Source organism: Cheilinus undulatus, linkage group 13 (genome assembly GCF_018320785.1).
Source record: "Cheilinus undulatus linkage group 13, ASM1832078v1, whole genome shotgun sequence".
NCBI lineage: Eukaryota > Metazoa > Chordata > Actinopteri > Labriformes > Labridae > Cheilinus > Cheilinus undulatus.
In genome coordinates, this window is record NC_054877.1 from 38,196,049 (window position 1) to 38,219,569 (window position 23,521).

General features: G+C 38.1%; 3 protein-coding genes and 1 pseudogene across 4 annotated transcripts; all 4 read right to left on the reverse strand.

Annotated features, from left to right (window-relative positions):
- Nucleotides 1-407: 407 nt before the first annotated feature.
- LOC121519986 (zinc finger protein ZFMSA12A-like) lies at nt 408-5,991 on the reverse strand. 2 transcript variants are annotated; one of them, XM_041803151.1, is made up of 7 exons: nt 5,861-5,991; nt 4,973-5,175; nt 2,908-3,000; nt 2,739-2,831; nt 2,535-2,645; nt 2,305-2,437; nt 408-1,993 (listed from the first exon to the last, which is right to left on the reverse strand). In XM_041803151.1, exons 1-7 carry the CDS (start codon nt 5,862-5,864, stop codon nt 666-668), a joined length of 1,965 nt encoding a protein of 654 aa, XP_041659085.1. In that variant the 5' UTR covers nt 5,865-5,991; the 3' UTR covers nt 408-665. The 2 variants fall into 2 exon arrangements, with proteins under 2 accessions (XP_041659085.1, XP_041659084.1); XM_041803150.1 differs by having other exon boundaries at nt 2,739-2,834.
- Nucleotides 5,992-7,693: 1,702 nt separating this feature from the next.
- On the reverse strand, nt 7,694-13,832 carry LOC121519985 (zinc finger protein ZFMSA12A-like). The gene is made up of 7 exons (XM_041803149.1): nt 13,695-13,832; nt 12,734-12,936; nt 11,305-11,397; nt 11,122-11,214; nt 10,926-11,036; nt 10,713-10,836; nt 7,694-9,276 (listed from the first exon to the last, which is right to left on the reverse strand). The coding sequence occupies exons 1-7, from the start codon at nt 13,696-13,698 to the stop codon at nt 7,913-7,915; spliced, it is 1,992 nt and encodes a 663-aa protein (XP_041659083.1). The 5' UTR covers nt 13,699-13,832; the 3' UTR covers nt 7,694-7,912.
- Nucleotides 13,833-16,260: 2,428 nt separating this feature from the next.
- On the reverse strand, nt 16,261-20,429 carry LOC121520233 (annotated as a pseudogene).
- LOC121519987 lies at nt 17,929-22,780 on the reverse strand. Its single transcript, XM_041803153.1, has 7 exons — nt 22,644-22,780; nt 21,522-21,724; nt 21,004-21,096; nt 20,822-20,914; nt 20,626-20,736; nt 20,408-20,536; nt 17,929-18,064 (listed from the first exon to the last, which is right to left on the reverse strand). The coding sequence occupies exons 1-6, from the start codon at nt 22,645-22,647 to the stop codon at nt 20,435-20,437; spliced, it is 606 nt and encodes a 201-aa protein (XP_041659087.1). The 5' UTR covers nt 22,648-22,780; the 3' UTR covers nt 17,929-18,064; nt 20,408-20,434.
- Nucleotides 22,781-23,521: the final 741 nt, after the last annotated feature.

Sequence of the window (23,521 nt, forward strand, 5' to 3'; positions counted from 1 at the left end):
TAAATTGTGTTTTTTTTTAACTTAAAGTATGCATGTTGATCTCTGAAAACGATGGGAAAAATATTTCAATTGGAATAAAATATTTTTTCGAACATCTACGCTGTCTTTTATTTTCTAAGCCTTTCAATGTTATTTTTGATGGTATACAAAGTTATTCAAATAAATCTAAATGATTCAATAAATGTATTTATTTATTGTATAAACTGATTTTCAAATTATCAATAATTCTGATCATATTTAATATCTATTTTTTGAATATGATAATAAATAAGAGACCAAAAATTATGACACCACTGCAAAAAATGTTGCTGATTGAAGTATATTTTTAATCATGTCAAGATTAACTACATATGGTTATTTTTGTGGACAACTTGAACTGTAGTGTATGTTATTTTATTAGTCCCTTTTCAATATGAGTTAGATCTAATGAGAACAAAAGAAATATACCCAAATTTTAACAAAAAATAAGCAACACTTAGAGTAATTTCAGAAGATACAATCAAAACAGATAGGACAACACATTTTGAGGAAAAAGTATGAACTTCAGCAAAATAATCCATACAAAATGGAGTGTGAAACATTTTATACAGCTCATAAAGTTAAAACCATCAGTAGCATATAGTTCAAAAACTGTGAAATGCCATCAGTGTTGATTCAGCCTGCTGTTAAACAACACTGTGAGTTTTCAAATGTGTCTTTAGGTGACTGGTGCATGTGTATGTCTTTGCACACAGATGACAAGCGTATGGTCGAACCCCTGTGTGGGTCATGTTGTGATTTTTCAACTCAACACCACTTGAAAACCCCTTCCCACATTCTGAGCAGACGTAAGGACGCTCCCCAGTGTGGACGCGCATGTGGAGTGTAAGTTTGCTCGTCTTGATGAATGCCCGCCCACATACAGTGCATTTGTACGGCTTTTCCCCCGTATGGGTACGTCTGTGAATCTGCAGCTCACCAGCTGAAATAAAAGTCTTACCACAGTTAGAGCATAGAAATGGCTTTTCTCCAGTGTGAATCCTTATGTGTATATTCAAGTTCCCAGACATGGAGAAACGTTTCCCACAGTACGTGCACTCAAACGGCCTCTCTCCTGTGTGACTGCGCATGTGCACTTTCAGTTCCGGTTTGTTCTTAAAACCCTTGCCACAGCTTGGACACACCTCTGTCCTCTTTTGCTGATGACGTATCTCGTGAGCTGCCAAAGTGGTAGCTGAGCTGAAGAACTTCCCACACTGCCCGCACTGGTTGGACAGCTGAGGTGGATGGATCTTCTGGTGGTTCCTGAGCTCACTTATGCTGGAGTAAACCACCCCACACTGTCTGCAAGTATAGGTCTGGCCTTGAGTGTGAGTCAGTTCATGTTTACCCAACAACTGCAAATTCCTATATCTCTTTCCACACTGTGAACAGTCAAGCTTTTGCCCACATCTGTGCTTTGATTTGTCCTGTGCAGTCTGAAAGCTGTCCCCACATTTAATACAGATATAAGCTGCTTCTGTGCACTTAGTCCTCCTGTGAGCTGACAAATCAGATGCCCTTCTGAAGGCCTTCCCACACTGAGAGCACTTGTAAGGATTTTCTCCTGTGTGTACCCGCTGATGCTCCACTAGTTCGCATCGGTAAATGAAGCACTTTCCACACTGAGCACATTTGTGAGCAACTCTCTGACGTGGACGTTGGTTGATAACAGAGCCAGACAATGCAGGACTCTGAGAAGATGTAGAAGGAACTTGGAAGGGAGGTAAGGCTTCTTCGTCGTCCTCACTGCATTTCTCTGCAGTTGTCTGATCTGCATTGCTGCACTCCTCAACCTCAGATGGCCATTCTGTGTCCTGTTCTCCACAGTCTCCTATCTTCACCACCACCACCTCAATGGGACTCTGGTTTTCAAATGTTTGCGTATTTGACTCCACATCTCTTGTGCCAGTCTCTTTCCTAGAGAGAGGCAGAGATAATGATGACAAAAGCCGCTGCTCGGATTGAGAGGGGGCTGAAAAAGAAGTTTAAAAGGGAAAAATTAGTTAAATCTCATTACCTCCTAAGAGAGTTTTAATGTTATTGCACTAAAACTGCATCTGAAAAAAACAGTTAACTTCTGAATTTGACACTTAGTTTTAAACCGGTTTATTGTGCCCCAAACCAAAAGGATCAATAAAAAAAGACATTTTTCTATATAAATATTTCTAGGTAAGTCATTCCACAGTATTCTAAAAGCTGGATTTTCAGCTGCTACATATTCCAAATCTGCATAAAATATGATACGAAGATAAAAAGACCAATGTCCTCCTGCTACATACTTACCATTGGTATAGATCTCAGGCTTTTTATCACAGCAGGCCTTGCTTTTGAGAAGAAGCCTGAGGTCGTCTTCTCTGGACGGACACTGCATGCACTCCTCCAGCACAGAGACTTCATCATTGATCCACACAGCAGTCTTTAAAAAACAGAACTATTTTCTTAGAGAAAATACACCAATAGTCTATGGAAACATTAATAAACCTGCAGTTTTTGATGGCAGAGGATGTTTTTACCTGCTTAAAGTCTGGTATATGTAGCATTTCTTCCAGTCTGGTGAGGAACTCACAAAGCAGATTCTCCAGCGCTGAATCAAAGTCAGGCCCGTACTCCACAGGAAACACGTTCTGTTAAAATAGATTTTTTAACACTTAAAGCACATATCCAAAACCAGCTGAATTTGACTGTAGTGAAACAATGAGACCAAAGCAGCCACACACCTCAAGGAAATGTCCTCTTTCTTTTGGGTCTTCCACGAGTCTTTCAACAAGCCTCACAAAATTCTGTTCAAGAGCTTCATCTCTTTGTAGAACCTGCTGGGTTGAATAGAATTACATGTCAACCACAACTGAAACATTAAATATCAACCATAGAGAAAAAATAACACACCTGTTTTGAGCTGGATGGCAGCAGGCAGCTCAGGCAAGCTTTAGCAACTGTTTGATCCTCTGTCTGGTCAGAACTTAAGAGCTGTAAAGTCATCTGAAAAGAAAAATATATTTTAAGTCACTGATTATGGGAACAATTCAGAAATCCCACATTGAAGTTGATCAATACGACCATTTAAAGCAGTGATTCTTAACTGGTCTAGACTCAGGACCCACCACCTCCTGAATGAGCAATTGCTACCCAAATTCCTGAAAAAATTTTCAACAAATTATATTATTTTAACAAAGAATATTGAGGTTTGCACCATACATGAAACAAAACATAACTGACGGAAGGGATAGGACAAGTGTGTCATCAAAACCCTTAACTGACATGCATGGACACATTGCATTTTTTCTGTTTCCTATGGCAAGGCGACATTTTGGATGTGTGCTTGAGAAACAAGCATTTCAAAATAAGGAAACCAGTTTTGTTTTCCCTGGAAAAAAGTTAAACAAGATAAAATCTTGAGAAATGTCCAGAAATACTGTATACTCATTGCTACAATAAAACAGAGGGAAATCAAATTTGTTTGTCTGTTTCAAACTTACATCGTGGACTTCATCCCATAGCTTCTTTCAGGCACCCTCTAAAACAGCTTTGTGACCCACTTTTCTGGCATGTTACAATCTTTCAGGTTTTAAACATTTCAAATATGCCTACTCTGAATATAAAATAATACATGGACCTGCCAAACTTCTATTAAGTGAATGTAAGCTGAAAGCACAACCACTAGACAGTGTTAATTTCGTCGACTAAAATGTTCAATGTCAACCTTTATTCCATGAGAAAGTATAGACTAAGACTGGCCAAAAATAGATCTTTGATAGATCATTGATGACTAAAACTAAATAAAAGTAAGTTTATTCTTAGTCAAGATGACAAACTAGACTCAAATGTTTTTTTTTTATTTTTATTTTTGTGGACATTCAAAATCCATGATATTTCTCCACTGTGGGTATTCTGTCAAAATACAATCTATCTGTAGCTGTTCTGCCTCTCAGCTGTAGAAAGCAGGAACCCAAGGTTTGACAAAGTACATAGAGCACACTAAGAGGATCTGGTACCAGATTTCGGCAAGACAATAAATGCTTGGACTAAAGGTTAAGACTAAAATGTGAGGACGTTTATGGACTAAAACTACACTAAAATTAACAGTACCATCAGGACCACGGCTAGAGGTGACTGTGAGGTGCTGTCCAGACATCATCTTTGGACAGACTGTGCTGTCAGTTAGGGACGGTAACATATGGACCAATATACCATCAAGATTTTTGGGAAAGCCCTACATCACCACCTTTAAAAGCCATCTCAAAAAACTGGCTTAAAACAAATCAAACCTGCACTCACTGCTTGGCAGATGTACCAATCCGCCTGGCATTGCATTTCATATTTATCTTTCCATTTTTGTGCAAAACATGCTTACATATACAAATGTGTGCATGCATTGCGCCAGCCTGTTTTATTTTCTATAACAACTTTATGCATTTGTGACTACTGTTTCATCTGTATGCATGATCTTATTTTTGAATGCATGTGATTTCAATGTTGTATTAGTTACTTTTTTTACATCTGCTATAATGGCTATACGTGCTTTCTTTTATATAACTGTGATACTTGACCTGTGTCTGTAACACAAATGTGGAAAATAACCATAAACTGCAGAAAGAATGTAACCCCTTGCACCTGAAATAGCACTTCATGAAATGCACTTTAAACCATGCACTTTATTCAGCACAGTTTACATTAATCTTGTTATTGCATGTTTGCACACTGTAAGTATTGTTGTTCTGTCTCTTTATGTGCTACTTGCCATGGGAAGTAAATTTGTTGTTTTGCAAACTCTGGCATGTTTACATTTGTCTTTTATGCTTACGTTTGTTATTGCTCTCTCTCCTTAGATTAAATTATAATAGATTAAAAATAGATTAGATTAAAAATTATAATAATAATGAATATCATGGCATTATTACTTTCAGTTTGAATGTGATTTCATCTTTTTAATGTTCTAAAAATAGTCTGCTACCTTTGCTCTTAAGCCCAGAGTTAGCAGCCTCATCTGTCCGTCTGTCAGGAGGTCAGGGATGACCTCAGATACCATGGATATAAACTCTTCCACTCTCCCATAATGCTTCATGTTTCTCAAACAGACAACTTTCCACATGACAGCTGACATCACCCTCAGAGGAGGAACCAGGAGTCTCAGAGAGGAGAGAGGCAGGGGACCCTCTGCAGAGAGGAAACAGAGGTATTATTGTCATGACTAAAAAACTTTGCAATAACTTGTAAAAGTGTTACAAACATCAGCTCATTTCACAGACTTATAACACACCAACAGGCTGGTTGCTTCTCTTTTTCCACACAATTTATATCCTGTTAGACCAAGCAGTAGTCATAACTATAGCAAAGACAGGTAACAAAGACAGCATGAAGCTCTGTTTTATTCTAACAGATTATAACAGAAGCGAGTTCATGTAATTTTAAGTAGGTGTTTTAATGCTGACACCCCAGTGTGTTAAACTAAGGTTTAACAGAGTAATTCTTGCCTGGCTTGAAAACATAATAATTTAAAAATGAACTAAAAAAAGACCTGCATATAAATCTAAAAGTATTGTTCATGTGCAGTGAACTGTCTGGAACTGCACTGGCTGAATTATCATTAGTTAAAATAAACCAGCACAAACTAAAGCCACGCTTGAAATGCAAAATAAAGAAAGTCTCTTAACGAATGGTTAAACTTCAGCCTCCCACTCATTATGAATTATAAAATAAAATTCATGCGGCATGAATTTCATTCACTTTCTCTCAGTATGACCATTTGCAACACATGAATGACACGAAGTTATTGTAGGCAAACAAGCTAACACGCCGAAAAAATCAAACTGCTGCAATCCCAATAAAACAAAAACGTTACCCATTTTATTCCCCTGACGAGTAATACGAGTACAATGATACGGAAGCGTTTCTTGAATGAAAAGGCGTCTTTTTACAAAAGTCACGGGTTATGAAAAATCCGTTTATTCTCATCAAATATCTTGCTGCCCCCTCTTCTTCGTTGTTTAGGCGGATGATACAAGACAGTAGCGTGCTACCGCCCCCTGCTGTTTGATATTTTCTAATGGTCTTTTTACAGTCTGTGGGTTAACTACTATCATCTTTGATGCAGTGAACAGCTTCTGTTCAAAAAATATGAACCATAGACTCTTACAAGAATACATGAATATATACTCATATGAATATGAACACTTCACTAGATAAGGCCTTCTTCACATATACCTTGAAGAAAAATTCATTATGTGGACAAAAAATTTGGCCGCTGGACCATTTCACCAGTAGGGAATGTAAGGGCATTGTGTTCAAATACATGTGGAGGCACCCCTGTAGAATATCGAGCTGGGATATAATTTGAAGAGCTGTCTTATTGCAAAGGTGGCATCCATTACAGTACACAGTTGAAGTCATTGAGCTCTTTATAACGCCCCATTTTGTATCATAAAAATGTTTGCAATTGAAGACTGTAGGCTAGATGCTTGATTTCATACATCTGTGGCAACAGGTCTGATTGAAACACCTGAATTCCCTAAGTAACAGGTGTGGTCAAATACCTTTGTAAATACAAGGTACATATACAAAATTAAAATTATCAGCCCCCTATGAAAATTTCATTGATTTAAATGTATTTCTCAAGTGCTGTTAAACAAAGCAAAGCATTTTTAACACAGCTTTTTCAAACATCCAAGTTTTATTTTGGATGCTGAAATCATTTTACTTTCCACACTGAAATTAACATATTCCACAAAAAAACAAAAACTACCAAGGTCAGAATTATTACATCAATGACATCAATGAATGATAATTAATCAATCTTGTTTTTTAATCACTTTAATGTGTGATGATTATAGACAACAAACAGTTTGAGAATAAAAAGAAAATAATAACATATTCTGAATAGACTGACAAATCAAGGGGAGGAAACAGCTGCAAAAAAAGTTCTATAACTTCTTTATGTTCCTTACAAAACAGATTAACCCTTTACCTACTGAGCCGGTGCTGTGTTTTATATATCTGGAGGATTATTACCGTAACTCTGTCAAAGTTTGACTGACCAGAAAAATTCCAATGGCATAGCAAAACACAAGAAGTATCACGAGGCAGCTACACAGATTCTCAACACTATAACTCATCGAAAGTTTGCTCAATCTAAAAAATTCCAACACTGACAGAGAGCTGAGAATCTGTGCTTTCTGGCAATATATTATGTGTGGTATATGTATTACGGTAATGTCGAACAGCACCACAAAAACGGCAGCTTTGGCAGAACAAAGGAGAGTGAAGAAAGAGAGTAAAAGAAGAGCCAGCAAAAGTGGTGTTTTGTTTTCAAAAAATAGCGTTAGATAGTGGCATTTGTGCGTGTCTGTCATGTGCAATAACAAAATGTTATTTGAGAATGTTGACTAAGCATTTTCCACCTTTATTTGCACTAATTGTCGCCTATGTATATAGTTATCTTTTGCCCTGTGACTTGAGAATGTTGAGTCCTAGACTCAAAAAATGACTGGTGATTGTTCTAAACATGTATAGGTTCACATTTCAAATGTCAAATCAAAACTTCATGAGGAATAACAAAATTTCTTCTCATAAAAGCCACAAAAAAAATCAGTTTTCTTGTTTTTCTTCTTTTAAATTGCTGACAATTCCATATAATGTGCAATAATCATTAACCAGATGTTGAAAAGTCATGTTCAAGTACTCCTGGGAAAAGGGACCGAAGCTCTCAGACTTAGGGCATTTCCTGACTATTTTACAACCATAATAACAAAATATGTCCAAATCACCATTTTTAGACTCAGTAGGTAAAGGGTTAAGAGGGAAACATTTTATAAAGTGCAAAAGTCTATCCATCACTTGTGCAACAACCAAAATAGAGAACTACAATAATGGATCAAAAAAATCAGATTAACTGGTTTTAGACAGCACTGTGAGTTTTTAAGTGTCTGTTCAGGTGATTGGTGCGTGTATATGTCTTCCCACACAGCTGACACACATATGGTCGAACACCTGTGTGCTTCAGGTTATGCCTTTTCAACTCTGTCCCTGTTTTAAACCTCTTCCCACATTCTGAACAACCATAAGGACGCTCACCAGTGTGACCACGCATATGAACCTTTAAATGGCCCGCCATCGTGAACCCTTTCCCACATGCAGTGCACTCGTATGGCCTCTCTCCTGTATGCAGACGTCTGTGAACCTGCAGCTCACCAGCTGAAACAAACGCCTTGCCACAGTCAGAGCAGAGAAACGGCTTGTCTCCGGTGTGGGTCCTTACGTGAATAGTGAGGTTTCCAGGTATAGAGAAACGTTTCCCACAATGCGCGCACTCATACGGCTTCTCGCCTGTGTGACTGCGCATGTGCTGTTTCAGTTGATTTTTCGTCTCAAAAACTTTGCCGCAGCTCTCACACACACAGTTTGGACATACCCCTGTCCTCTTTCGCTGGTGGCGCATCTCATGGATTTTCAAAGTAGCTGCTGAGCTGAGGAACTTCCCACATTGCCTGCACTGGTTGGACAGCTGAGGAGGATGAGTCTTCTGATGGTTTTTCAGCTTACCTATGCTGGGGTATACCAGCCCGCACTGTCTGCATGTGTAGGTCTGAGTCTGGGTGTGGGTCAGCTCATGTTTCTCCAGCAGGGACTTTGTCTTAAAGCTCTTTCTACACTTTGAACAGTCAAGCTTTTGTTCACTCAGACCACATCTGTGCTTGAACTTGTCCTGTGCAGTCTGGAAGCTGTCCCCACATTTGATGCAGAGATAAGCTGCGTCTGTGCACTGAGTCTTCCTGTGGGCTGACATGTCAGATGACGTCCTAAATGCCTTCCTACACTGAGAGCATTTGTAAGGATAGTCTCTGGTGTGAACGCGCTGATGCTCCCGGAGCTGATAGCGATAAATGAAGCACTTTCCACACTGAGCACATTTGTGTGCAACTCTCTGACGTGGACGTCGGCCAATCACAGAGCCAGACAGAACAGGACTCTGAGAAGACGTAGAGGGAGGCTGACAAGTGGGTAAGGCTCCTCTGTTGCTCTCCCTGCATTCCTCTGCTGGTGTTTGCTCTGAAGTGCTGATCTGTACAATGTATGTTTCCTCATTAGATGCCAACCACACATTCTGTATCCCACTGGATTTTGTCTTCTGAAAATAATCATGCTCAGATTGTCTTTGGTTTTGTGTCTGGAGGTTAGACGTCACATCTTTGGCATTGGTCTTTTGCAGAGAAGGAGGAATAGATAGTGATGAGAGAAGTCGCTCCTCTGAGTCAGAAGAAACTGTTTAAAAAGAGAAGGCAAAAACGTTACCAAAGGGCTTTCAAAAACTGATTGCACTTATGATTACGAAAGTTTGTCATTTCACAATTTCATTTGTTGATTTTCTTGCTTTAAATTGAAGTATTTGGTTAAAATATGACAGAAAACAGTCTAAATCACTAGATCTACATCATTCACTAGGAAAGAAATGTTCATATTATCTTTTTTGACTCACAATCTTTATTTCATTTTAAAATTTTTAATAATCAAACAAAGCGTTGACTGACTTTTAAAGAAAATATCTCATTACCCTCTCCAATCTCAACCAATACAAATTTCTATGAATTACTTTAAACAATTTGATCGATTTTGATACACAACAAATTCCCCTGGAATTGAAAACCCCCTAGGGTGCATTTCCCTGTTGACAGAGCTGGTTTAGGACTCCCCAGATCTATCAATTACTATTCATTTAGCTTGTGACTTAACACACAGTGGTCCCCTCTGTCAGAAAGGGGTTCTCCATGGCTAAGTACAGAAAGCAGCATATGTCTACCTCTTACTTTACTGAAAAGATTCATTTATAGAACGGTGTTGCTCACAGGGATTATCAAAGCTTTGATTTAATATGAAATACATTTTAAAAATCATATCTAATCTAACACCACCTGATCCACGCTGCAGAGCACATTTACACTGAGTGGGAAACTTGCTGTAGGAGCCAATGAGCACTACTTTATAAATAGGAACCAATCTTTGTCCGGGCAGGTGTTGCGCCTGGTAGTAAAACAGTTTTTGACGGCTGAAGAAACCGGTATGGTGAAATGTTTGTTCGTGTTGGATGAATGTTGGATTACGATTGCTTATATTGCACAAAGAAGTTTTGGAGCAATAAATGCACAGATTATTGCAACACAAGCTATTGTCTAGGACTCTCTTCATCCGATGTGGTAAAGTGATGTGGTCAGCGCGTCAATTAGATAAATCCTGGTGAAGCACCTCAGGGGCTTCAAGCATTGGCTTACCCTCTACACTTACATACAAAAGCTCAGACCTGGCATGGGATCTGAGCGTATCGTACCCTCATGTCTAGATTGATTAATGCCGATCTGCGCATGGAAATAATAATACACCCAAATTTCTTGCGTACCCACGTTTGATAAATTTTGTCTTGTTATCTACCCGCTTCCTTGTTCTCCTATCTCAATGACAGCAACACGGAGATAAATAAGAGCTTGGCTCAACAAAAAAGAATTTGTAAATTTCAGTACTACTGATATCTGATATCCGATATTGTGCATGCCTAAAATTAACCATTTATTTTAAGAGCCCTTATCTTTACTAATTAAATATAATACTGCTTTAAAAGTAGGGGGAGAACACTTCATTATCATTCATTCATATGAATGTGTGGTTCATTCATTTAGCTCCTGGCTGATAGCTCAGACAGATTTTACCTCTTGAATCCTTGTTGGTCATCCTCCCTCCACAGGCCTTGCTCCTGAGCAGAACTCTGAGGTCGTCCTCTTTGGGCACACACTCCACCAGCACAGAGGTCGAATCACTGATCCACACTGCAGTCTTTAAATGACAAACAAAACTTGACCATATAAGCTTGAACCAGAAAAATAATCCCATGTTGCAGTTTTAACAGTATAAGAAGATTTCACCTGCTTGAAGTCTGGTATATGCAGCATCTCTTCCAGTCTACTGAAGAACTCACAAAGCAGATTCTCTAAAGCTGAATCAAAGTCAGGCCCAAACTCCACAGGAAACACGCTCTGTTAAAACAGAAAACTTTAACTCAAAGCATGGTCATAAAGTTTACTCCAGCTAACAAACACTGAGGTAGAAGCAGAGACGCACCTTGAGGAAATGTTCTCTTTCTTTTGGGTCCTCCAGGAGGTTTTGAACAAGCCTCACAAAGTTCTCTTCAAGAGCTTCATCTCCTGGACAAACCTGCTCAGTAAAATATGATAACTTGTCAAATACATCTAATGCTGCTTCAACCTACAGGACTTAATATAATTGGGAAAAAAATTCCTCCACCTGGTTTGAGCTAGATAGCAGCAGGGTGTTTAAGTGGGTTTTCACAGCTGTGAGATCCTCTGGTTGTTTAGAACTTAACAGCTGTAGCATCATCTGGAAAAGCCAAGGGAAAAGTCAGAGCTGGGGTTTGTATCAAAATATGACAAGATTTAAACAAAAGAAAATGTTGTTTTAGGCACGTTTTCATCAACTGCTGTTAAACAAGTTTGAGAGGACAAAAGGTATAGCAGTCGGTGGCCCTGCTTACAAAAAAAAAAAAAAACACTGCAGAAGATGCTCAGTACCATGTTATGATCAGTATCTTGGACAACAAAGGAGGATTTTATATTTAGAAATTAGGATTTTTAAACAGATTTTTTCTAAACCTTTTTTGCTCTTTGAAGAGTTACTTGGAAAGCCAAAGGTGCATGCTTAAGCATGTTAATCAAGGGAGTTCATGGTTTATTTGCTAACTGTGTTTTCACTGCAAAAAGATACATTTTCCTTTTAACAACTTTTTTTCTTGCACCTCCTCCAAGGGTATACACTTTTTCTACTTTTTAAAAAAAGTTTCAAAGTTTTTTTTGTTTTGTTTTGGTTTTTTTTTTCAAATTTGGAGCATTTCGGGTCCATTTTTTTTTGTTTGGCACAAATTGAAAAAGTGCCTAAAACCAGAGGTAGAGAGGCCAAGAATTACACTGTGGAGCTACAGCAGTTACACTTCAGTTTGTTTCCTTTTATATGAAATTATGCTTTCTTTCTGAAATAAAAAGACTGAACATTGCAGGAGGAACTAAACCATTTAATGAATATTGTGCCACAACTCTGTTTTCCTGGGAGATGTGAAGTCTACAAATGTGATGCTAAACACTGCAATATATTTGTTTTAAAGTTAAAATAAATGTAAAAAAGTGAAAGGGATAGCCTTCCCATGAGGCTGTATGATGTACTTATGAATAGAAAGTGTATTATCAACAGGAAATGCCAGTCCTTTAGGAAGGGACCAGCCTTAGTGCAGCCAAGGAGCCTAAGCTATACAACATTGAAGACAAACTTAAAGAAAGCACAGAACAGGGTTTAATGAGTTATAAAATAATGTTGGGATAAAAGTATGCTACATTGAAGAAATTCTCAGCACTTTATTTATCTGCTCGTAAGCGGCTTAATTTTAGCACTACCTCTTTAGTGCACTCTTGCCTAACTATTCATGACCTAAGTTCTATTTGACCCTACACCAGAGAAAACTTTTTAAAAATCTATTTCTAAATCAAGGAATTAATGGATGTCCATTTAATCAGAGAGACATAGGTTTTTCACAGAGGACAGCAAAAATATTTAATGATTCAAAACAGATATTTCCTGCAAAACATAATACACAATAAAAATTAAATAAAAATAATGCAAATGTGACAAATTTATTAAGATAAAAAAATCAAACTGGATCTGTTACCCTTGCTCTTAAGCCCAGAGTTAGCAGCCTCATCTGTCTGTCTGTCAGGAGGTCAGGGATGGCCTCAGATACCATGGATACAAACTCCTCCACTTTCCCATAATGCTTCATGTTTCTCAGACAAACAACCTTCCACATGGCAGCTGACATCACTCTCAGAGGAGGAACCAGGAGCCTCAGAGAGGAGAGAGGCAGGGGACCCTCTGCAGAGAGGAGGGGACAGAAGTATTATTAATACCAAACCATATTAATACTATTATTCACATGCAGTTCAGGCCTCAAGCTTAAGTCCTTAAAACACACATTTTGTTTGTTCTGTGGAGTGACAAATCATGCTTCTGTTGGGATGCCAGATGGACGAGTCTGGGTTTGGCAGACCACTGACCTCAACCCCACTAAGCACCTTTGGGATGGACCGGAATGGAAATTGCAAGCCAGGCCTTCTGGTCCAACAGCAGGTCCTGATCTCATAAATGCTCTACAGAACAAATGGGTACAAATTCCCACAGAAACACTAAAAATCTTGTAGACAGCCTTCCAAAAAAGAGTGGAAGTGTGTTATAGCCGCAAAAGGGGGACCAGCTCAATATCAAAGTACATGTATTTGAATGTCATTACAGTTCCTATTGGTGTAATGGTCAGACGGCTGAATACTTTTGTCCATATAGTGTATCTGTGCATTTCAGAGAGTACTGTTTTTTCAGTATGAAGAGAGAAAGTTTAGTTTAGTTAACTTGGCTAAACTGATAGAAACATGGGAAGGACGGTTTCTCCATAATGTTTGATATGTCTCTCCATGACTTAAGTGTATATAATTGATAGAAAATGGGGAAAAACATGAAGAACTTTCACCAACAGGTCACTTTAACACCACCAGTACAGAAAGGAAGTTAGTGTTAGCACAGACGCTAACAACATCAAAACAAACTGTTATGACCCAACTAGAAATAAAAACACTTACCCATTTTGTTCACCCGAAAAGCTTGGACAGCAGAAATACCACAGGAACGTTTCCAGAGTGAAAATTTCCTTCATGAACAAGAACGAACTGAAAATTATTGGGAAGTTTCTAATCAGTAAGCCAGCTGTTAGTTCTTCTTCGTTGGTATCATTAGCGGACAACAGGAGAATGTGACGTATTACCGCCCCCTGCTGTTTTGAGCAGTCACAGTTCAGGAGAGGCTCTGCAGATTGCTGAGCAGCGACAACTGGCTCTTTACGGGTCAAAACTGTGACTGATTTGTTTGATTTCCTTGAAACAGATGTTGTCTGGATGGGGATATGTGTTGCTTTAAACTTTTTTTTTATATACTTTTCAGTATTGATAATACCTTTATGTATAAGCTGCCGATGCCATAGGCGTCAATGCACCTTCATACCATCAGAGATGCAGGCTTTTGGACTGTGCTCTGAAAACAAGCTGCATGTTCCCTCCCCTCTTTAGTTTGCAGGACACTGTGTCCTTAGCTTTCAAAAGCAGTTTTACATTTTGATTCATCTAACAACAGAACTTTTTTCAATTTTGCCTCTGTACATGTTAAATGAGCTTCGGCCAAGAGAAGATGTGGCGTTTCTACATGTTCACACGTGGCTTCTTCTTTGCATGATACATCTTTTACTTGCATTTGTGGATGGCACAGCAAACTGTGTTGACAAAGAAGTGTTCCTGCACCCATGCAGTCATTTCCAGTACAGAAATATGCCTGTTTTTTTATGCAGTAGCCTACCGTCTGAGGACCAGAAGATAACAAACATCCAATATTGACCCTCGGCCTTGACCCTTGAGCACAGAGATTTCTCCAGTTTCTTTGAATATTTTGATATTATGTACTGTAGATGGTGTGATATTCAAAGTCCCTGCATTTTAACAGAGAAACATTTTTCTGAAATTGTTCCACAATTTTTGGATGTTGCTTTTCACAGACTGCTAATCGTAACTTCTGAAATGCACATTTTATATCCTGTCATGTTCCTAATCTGTTGCCAATTAACCTAAGTAGTTGCAAAGTACTCCTCCAGCTGTTTTTCCACTCATACCACCTTACATTTCCAGCCTTTCGTCGTCCCATCCCTACTTTTTGAGATCTGTTGTTGCCATTAAATTCAAAATTAACTCGTGCTTTTCATGAAATGGTAAAATGTCTAAGATTTTTTTGTTTTATTGTAAAAAAAAATATGGGTTTATAAGTTTTGAAGATCACTGTTTTTATTTACATTTAACAGAGCCCCAATTTTTTAATTGGGGTTGTAGTCTGTGTTGCCCATGTTTCTTACTTAAAATAAATGTGTGATCAAAATAATAAATATTATAAGTTTTACATATTTTATGTGCACTCACAAACACAGGGTCAAAACATTGTGATTATTAACTCTGTGGAATTGTGAAGCTTGAGTATCAAGCCCTCTTTACTCCCGGGGCTAGGCTTTTTGAGGTGTTTGGTGGTGCTGTCATATTTTTCTGATTTGTTGAGTTTCTTTTCTCTATTGGTCCTTCTGTCTTCTTGCTCCTTTGCACATGCTCCCACTTGTGTTTATTATTCAGCAATATCACAATATGTAATGCTCCTTTATGCTGACAAAATTCAGTAATACTCAGTCACTGCCAACAAATTGAGTGCTGTAAAATCCCTTATTCATTCAGGACTCTTCCAAGCCAAACTGAACAACTATGGGAGAAGAGCCTTAGTCAGACGGACCCGATGGTCCCTCTGACTGAGCTCCAGAGTTCTTGTGTGGAGCTGGGACAAAGTTTCAGAGGGATAACAGTCACTGCATCCTCCACCAATCTGAGCTTTTATGGCAGAGGGGCTAAATGGAAGCCTCATTCTTTGTTGCAAAAACATACCTGAGGGGATGTGAGAAACAAGATTCTTTGGTCCGATGAAACCAAGATTGAACTGTTTGGCCTTACTTCTAGACATTAGGTCTGGAGGAAACCAGGCAACGCTCATCACCTGCCCACATCCATCCCAACAGTGAAGCATGGTGGTGGCAGCATCATGCTGTGGGGGTGTTTTTCAGCAGCGGAGAATGAGCGACTGGTCGTTGTTGAGGGAAAGATGAATGAAGCAAAGTGCAGAGATGTACGCAATGAAAACCTGTGTCACAGCTCACAGGACCTAGACTGGGCTGAAAGTTCACCTGCAACATGACAATGAACCTAAGCACACAGCCAAGACAACACAGGAGTGGCTCAGGGAAAAATGAACATTGTAGAGGGACCCAGCCAGAGACCTGACGTGAACCCTACCGACCATCTCTGGAGAGACTTAAAAATGGCCCTCCACCGATCGTCCCCATCCAGCCTGACTGAGCTTGAGAGGATTTGCAAAAAAGAATGGCAGAAATCCCCCACTCCAGGCGTGCAAAGTTTGTTGCAACATATTCAAGGTAGGTTATAATTGATGCCAAAAGGGCTTCAACTAATTACGGAGTAAAGAGTCTTTATGCTTTATCAATATATTTCAGTTTTTATATTTGACTATATATTTGCAAAAAATTCTGTTAACACTTTGTCATGATGGGTTACTAGATTAATGAGAGACAGAATTAATTTGTACTGTTTTAGCATCAAGCTGCAACATTAGACAATAGAGAAAGGTGAAAGGGGTCTGAATACTGTGTATTGATTTGTACATTGTTACAAGTTACATTGACGGTGGAAAATAACACAAAAATGTGTTATTTTAACAGAGGTGTGTAGACTTAGTATCCACTGTAAAGAACAAAAATGTCATATCCATCACTTGTATAACAACCATAAAAATATGATCTTTCATAACAGATCATAGGAATCAAACTATCTTGATTTGGATGATACTGTGAGTTTTTCAGTGATTCTTCAGGTAAGTGTTGCGTTTGAATGTCTTAGCACACAGCTGACAAGCATATGGTCGCACTCCTGTATGTGTCCTCTTATGGTTTTTCAACACAGCCCCTGAAGAAAACCTCTTTCCACATTCTGAGCAGATGTAAGGACGCTCGCCGATATGGGTGCGTGTATGGAGTGTAAGTCTGTGCGCCATCATGAACCCTTTCCCACATGTAGTGCACTTGTATGGCCTCTCTCCTGTGTGGGTGCGTCTGTGAATCTGCAGGTCACCAGCTGAAACAAACGCCTTTCCACAGTCAAAGCACAGAAACGGCTTTTCTCCAGTGTGGATCCTTTTGTGTACAGTCAAGTTTCCAGACCTAGAGAAACATTTCTCACAATACGTGCACTTAAATGGCCTCTCACCAGTGTGAGTGCGCATGTGAGTCTTAAGTAAACTTGCTGATATGAACTCTTTCTTACACGAGGCGCACTTGTATGGCCTCTCTCCTGTATGGAGGCGTCTGTGAACCTTCAGCGAACCAGCTGTAGTAAAAGCCTTGCCACAGTCAGAGCATAGAAACGGTTTTTCTCCGGTGTGGGTCCTTATGTGAATAGTTAGTGATGAAGGCATAAAGAATCCTTTCCCACAGTATGTGCACTTCAGTGTCTTCTCACCTGTGTGACTGCGCAGGAGCTGTGTCAGTGCACTTTTGTTCTGGCAAACTTTGCCACAGCTCTCACAGACCACTGTCCTCTTTGGTTGGTGACACATCTCCTGGACAGTTGAAGCAGCTGCTGAGCCAAGAAGCCGCATGCACTGGTTGGCCATCTGAGGCAGATGACTTTTCCAAATGTGGGTCAGCTCACGCCTCCCCAGGAGGGACATTGTATCAAAGCTCTGTCCACAATCTGAACAGTCAAGCTTTTGTGCAGTTTGAACACACCTGTGCCCTTTCTTGTCCTGTGCAGTCTGAAAGCTGTTTCCACATTTCATGCAGAGATAAGCTGCGTTTGTGCACTTATGCTTCCTGTGAACTGCCAATTTAGATGCCGTCCTGAGCGCCTTTCCACACTGAGAGCATTTGTAAGGATAGTCTCTGGTGTGAACGCACTGATGCTCCAGGAGCTGATGGGGTACATGAAGCACTTTCCACACTGAGCACATTTGCGTGCAGCTTTCTGATATGGACGTTGACCAATCACAGAGCCAGACAGAACAGGACTCTGAGAAGACATAGAGGGAGGCTGACAAGTGGGTAAGGCTCCTCTGTTGCTCTCCCTGCATTCCTCTGCTGGTGTTTGTTCTGAAGTGCTGATCTGTACAATGTATGTTTCCTCATTAGATGCCAACAACAAATTCTGTATCCCACTGGATTTTGTCTTCTGACAATAATCATGCTCAGATTGTATTTAGTTTTGTATCTGGAGGTTAGACGTCACATCTTTGGCATTGGTCATTTGCAGAGAAGGAGGAATAGATAGTGATGAGAGGAGTCGCTCCTCTGAGTCAGAGAAAACTGTTTAAAAAGAGAGTAAAAAAGTTAGAAAAGTGCAAATTTGAGCTCTCAAAAATGGACTGCATCTATGACAGAAAACAAATTCATCAATTTACCAATCTTTAATTGATTTGTTTGTTTTTATTAAGAGTGCTTGGTAAGTCTCCATCACTTTATTTACAATGTTTATTTAACTTGAACTGTTCACATAATAAATCTAAGGGACACAATTAAAGAATGAATAAAAATTATTTAATTCTCTCAGTCTTTTAGAATTTTTGCTTGTTAAAAGTATTCTCAGCCTTTACAGCCCTACTACATATTACCTGATGCTGAAAGTATAAACTCTTATCTGATACTTTGAATAAGTCTTTTTTGAATGTTAACCTCCTAAGAACCTGCATGCATATATGAGGACAATACATTTTGGCTATCCTACAACTTAGTAATAATTTCCACTACTATATTTTTTGACATAACTGTCTGGTATGTCCACTGAAGTTTAAGTAATTTGCTGGAAATGTGAGAATTTGCTGTCTGGATGTTTTGGGAAATTAGCTTACAAATGATCAAACATGGGAACATGCTTGCATATTTAAAATTATCATCGGAAGATTTGGGGAAATTGCTTTGATTATTTTGGCATTTTCATGAGAATTTGGGGAATTGGATTGGGAGCTTGGAAGTAGTCATCCTTCATAGAAATTAAGGGAATTTTTTTGTTTCCTTCATTTTTGTGGAATTTTGAAGAATATAAATCTTTGAGATTTTGCTGAAAAAATTTAAGGGAAATTTGCTTTAAAGATTTGAGAACTATTTAAAGACATTTTGGGCCACTTTAGCTGGAAAACTTCAAAAATATGTTTAAGAATTTTCACAGGTATTTTCGGGAACATCTTTGAAAATTTAGGGAATTCATTTGGATTGTGAAAGGGAAAATTTACAAGAAATCCGGTTCAAAGACAAGACTGATGTTTTAACTTCCGTTTTGGATGTTTGGAGAATTTTTGGGGGATTTTTTGGGTCCATGAAAAAAATGAAATTTGTGAAATGTATTTAGAATGTTTTTTGGGGGGAGGATCTTTAAATTTTTTAAGAATTTTCATGGAAATTTTAGAGAATTTGTCTGGATGTTTGGGTGTATCTGTCATTTTTACAGAATTTTGGGGAATGTATTGTTATTATTAGAGAATTTGAAGAAATATAGAAAGGAAGAAAGAGATGTAAGGGGGAATTTGCTCTGAAATTTCAAGAATTTGCATGGATTTTTTTTGGGGGGGGTTATTTAGACTATGAGAAAGTTTCGTTGAAACTGGGAAATGTGAGGAAATTTTGGGGTACTTTTGATGGGATAAAACATGTTGAAGAATTTTCACCAAAATTCTATTTAATTTCTTTAAACTTAAAGGGAATTTGTGAATTTGGAAAGGAAAATCTCTAAGAAATGACCGTTCATGACAAGGCTGTTTTATTATATCAGGTCCTACTTATCCAAAATATGTGGGAGAAACTAAAAAAACGCATTCCAAACAAAAGCTCAGGTTTCAGGAGGTTAAATAACATTTAATTTTTTTCAGCCCTGTCACTTGCTAACTACAAACTACTTGAAATAAGAGCATATACATGAGAGATTCCAACCAGTCGTTCTCATATATTAAGGCACAAAATAAAATATCACATGTATTCCAGTTACTGAGTTTTATGTCCCTGATGTTCCTAGATGTCACAAAGCTAAAAGAAAGAATATAAATCAGGTAAAAAAAAATATGGACAAATGTTTAGCTGACAGTTTTGAGTTACTGTTATCCCAATATTTGTCAGAAAGATTCTCAACTGGGTTTAAATAAAAGCTAAGAAATTATAATAAATATAATATTGCAAATCACTGAAAAATGTCCCGACTGTGAGCCTAAATTAGGATATGCACTGGTGCTTAAAATGCAATTCATAGTATGGGGGGATTCCCTTCATGGGCTGGTTACTGTGACTCAGCTGCCAGTCAGGAAAGGCGATCTTATAGTCAAACATATCATCTAGAAAAATTTACTTTTTCAAAAATCATAACCTCATTTGCCCCCTTAGTGGTGATTGTGTTGATCTGATCAAAAGTCAAAGAGATTTACAGAGTAGATAAAAAAAAGTTGATGTGGAAAGTTTTAAGAACAGTGACGCATGCAATCAATTTTTGCATTAAAATGTGATACGTTATTTCTTTAAATTCTAATCAGTTAATCAGAATTAACCATTTATTTTGAGACCCTACTCTATACAAAAAGGATACTGCTTTGGAAGTGGCTGGAGTAAACTTTTCATGTAAATGTATAGTTTATTCAGCCCCCAGCTGATAGCTCAGACAGATTTTACCTCTTGAATCCTTGTTGGTCATCCTCCCTACACAGGCCTTGCTCCTGAGCAGAACTCTGAGGTCGTCCTCTTTGGGCACACACTCCTCCAGCACAGAGGGTGAATCACTGATCCACAGTCTTTAGCAGTCTTTATATGACAAACAGAACTTGACCATGTAAGCTTGAACCAGAAAAATAATCCCATGTTGCAGTTTTAACAGTATAAGAAGATTTCACCTGCTTGAAGTCTGGTATATGCAGCATCTCCTCCAGTCTACTGAAGAACTCACAAAGCAGATTCTCTAAAGCTGAATCAAAGTCAGACCCAAACTCCACAGGAAACACGGTCTATTGAAACAGAAAACTTTAGTTCAAAGCATGGTCATAAAGTTTACTCCAGTTAACAAACACTGAGGTAGAAGCAGAGACGCACCTTGAGGAAATGTTTTCTTTCTTTTGGGTCCTCCAGGAGGTTTTGAACAAGCCTCACAAAGTTCTCTTCAAGAGCTTCATCTTCTGGACAAACCTGCTCAGTAAAATATGATAACTTGTCAAATACATCTAATGCTGCTTCAACCTACAGGACTTAATATAATTGGGGAAAAATTCCTCCACCTGGTTTGAGCTAGATAGCAGCAGGGTGTTTAAGTGAGTTTTCACAGCTGTGAGATCCTCTGGTTGTTTAGAACTTAACAGCTGTAGCATCATCTGGATAAGTCAAGGGAAAAGAGTCAAAAGTGGGTTTTCTACATCAAAATACTTCACAACATGTAAATGTTTTGTGCATGCTTCCATCAGCTACTGTTTTGGGGGTCAAAAGATAGAGCAATATGTGGTGCTACTTGTGCAGAAAAATTTAAAAAACACAACAGAAGAAGACCCTTAATGCCATGTTCTCAGTGCTTCATTCCTCACACTTTACTTTAGCACTACTCCAGTTCAATTATGCCTGACTATAAGTTCTATTTGACCTTACAGGATTGAAAATTAAGAAGCTTAAAATCTACCATTTTCATCATTTAAAATGACATTTAGAGTAAACAGTGATTTAAAAAAAAAATACAAAATACGCAATTAAAATAATGCAAATGTGACAAATTCATGAAGACACCAGCTGCATCTGGATCTGTTACCTTTGCTCTTAAGCCCAGAGTTAGCAGCCTCATCTGTCCGTCTGTCAGGAGGTCAGGGATGACCTCAGATACCATGGATATAAACTCCTCCACTTTCCCATAATGCTTCATGTTTCTCAAACAGACAGCCTTCCACATGACAGCCGACATCACCCTGAGAGGAGGAACCAGGAGCCTCAGAGAGGAGAGAGGCAGGGGACCCTCTGCATAAACAAGGGAGTCAGACAGGGTATTATCATATTAGCTTTAAGAGTATGGACCAAAAACCATACCTCATTGTTTTTAGCTGAGTGGCATTGAACAATATACGTAAATCCTGGTATTTTTTTCTGTAAAAAATAACAACTAGCTACCAATTAGCAGAATAATAAACTTTGATAGAGTTCTAGTAAAATAATGACAGTGAAAGCTGTTTGATATCATGGCGGCAAAATAGAAGTCCTAAACACACATTACTGGGCCTTTGTTTACAACTCCTACAGACTGCCCGATTTAACATAATACAAATTTAATCCGTTTGAAATACACAGTATATCAACGTGTTATGTTAACAATAAACAGGTCATATTGGATGTGTAGGACTTCTGTTTTGGTTATAAAGGTTTCAGAATCACTTAGTTTTACTAATACTATAAATATTCCTAAAAAAGATGAAAAAAAACTAATTTAAACATAAAAAACATGTTATTGCTAAAAAAAAACCATACTGTAAATGGCAAATTTTATGAAATAAAATAAGAAATTCGTATTCAGTCTTAGTGTGACTTTACCCTAAAGGTATTTGCTTGTATTGATGAATGGCCCTTTTATTGCGTCTATAATTATATTTTAGAGACACTTGACTAAGTAAGTTTGTTAAAGTTTGTCATATAGTGAGTTCACTGACTGTGTAATATATCAAAAGAAAAAGCCAAGTTTAATAGCATGGGATAAACTGGGGCTATGTGGAAGACACGTTGAAACATTTCTTATTCAGCTTATTATAAATTTAACAGAAACAGTAAAAACTTCTTTATTCTCTTCTATGGTTGCTGGCAAGACAGAGAGGAAGTTAGTGTTAGCAAAGAAGCTAACAACGTCAAAACAAACTAAAATAATCCAAATAGAAATTAAAACTGTTACCCATTTTATACAGCCGGAGAGATTTAACTGCAGAAATAACATAGGGACGTTTCTTGAATGAAAATATCCTTCATGAACAAGAACGAGCAGCAAATTATTGGAAAGTAGCTGATCAATCAGCTAGCTGCTGTTTCTTCTTCGTTGGTTTTAGCGGACGACCTAAGACAGTGGCGTATTATCGCCCCCTGCTGGTGTACGTTCGTTTGGTCGAGGTCCAGGAACAGATCCACGGCTTGTTGGGCAGCTTTCTCGCTTTCTCTGCCAAAATCTCGCACATCGATTTTCCAGACAAAAATTATTCTTCAACAAAGCTATAAAAACTGACTTTTTGTTTTCAGAATTTTTATTGATTTGTTTAACTTTTTCAGTGCAAGGTACAGACATGGTTCCCTTTATACTGTATTCTTTCATTTTGTTCTGAAATGCCACACTTATCTTTCTGGCTCTTTCAAAAATGATTAAGCACAATATAAAAGTAGTCTACATTTTTAATTCAAATCTATATTCAGGTAATTGCCCCCTGGTGTTTACAAACGAACAAAAGGGGGCAAGGCTTTGTAATTAAGGTGAAGGTGCCAAAACTATGGATGGCTGCTAAAGGAAATCACATCAGCTGAGTCAGCAATCTCTTTTAAATCTCCTCTTAAGACATACCTTTATGGAAAAGCCTAACCTGATTTTGTCTGATATCTGAAAAAAAATATTCTTCTATTTTTTAAGATAACAATTATAATGCTTATGATCTTATGTCCTGTATCCTTTATAAAAAAAATATATATATTTTTTTGCTGGGCTTGTACATAAAGGTTATAATAATAATAATAATAATAATAATAATAATAATAATATCCAGATAAAAGATTTTGTCATATTATTTT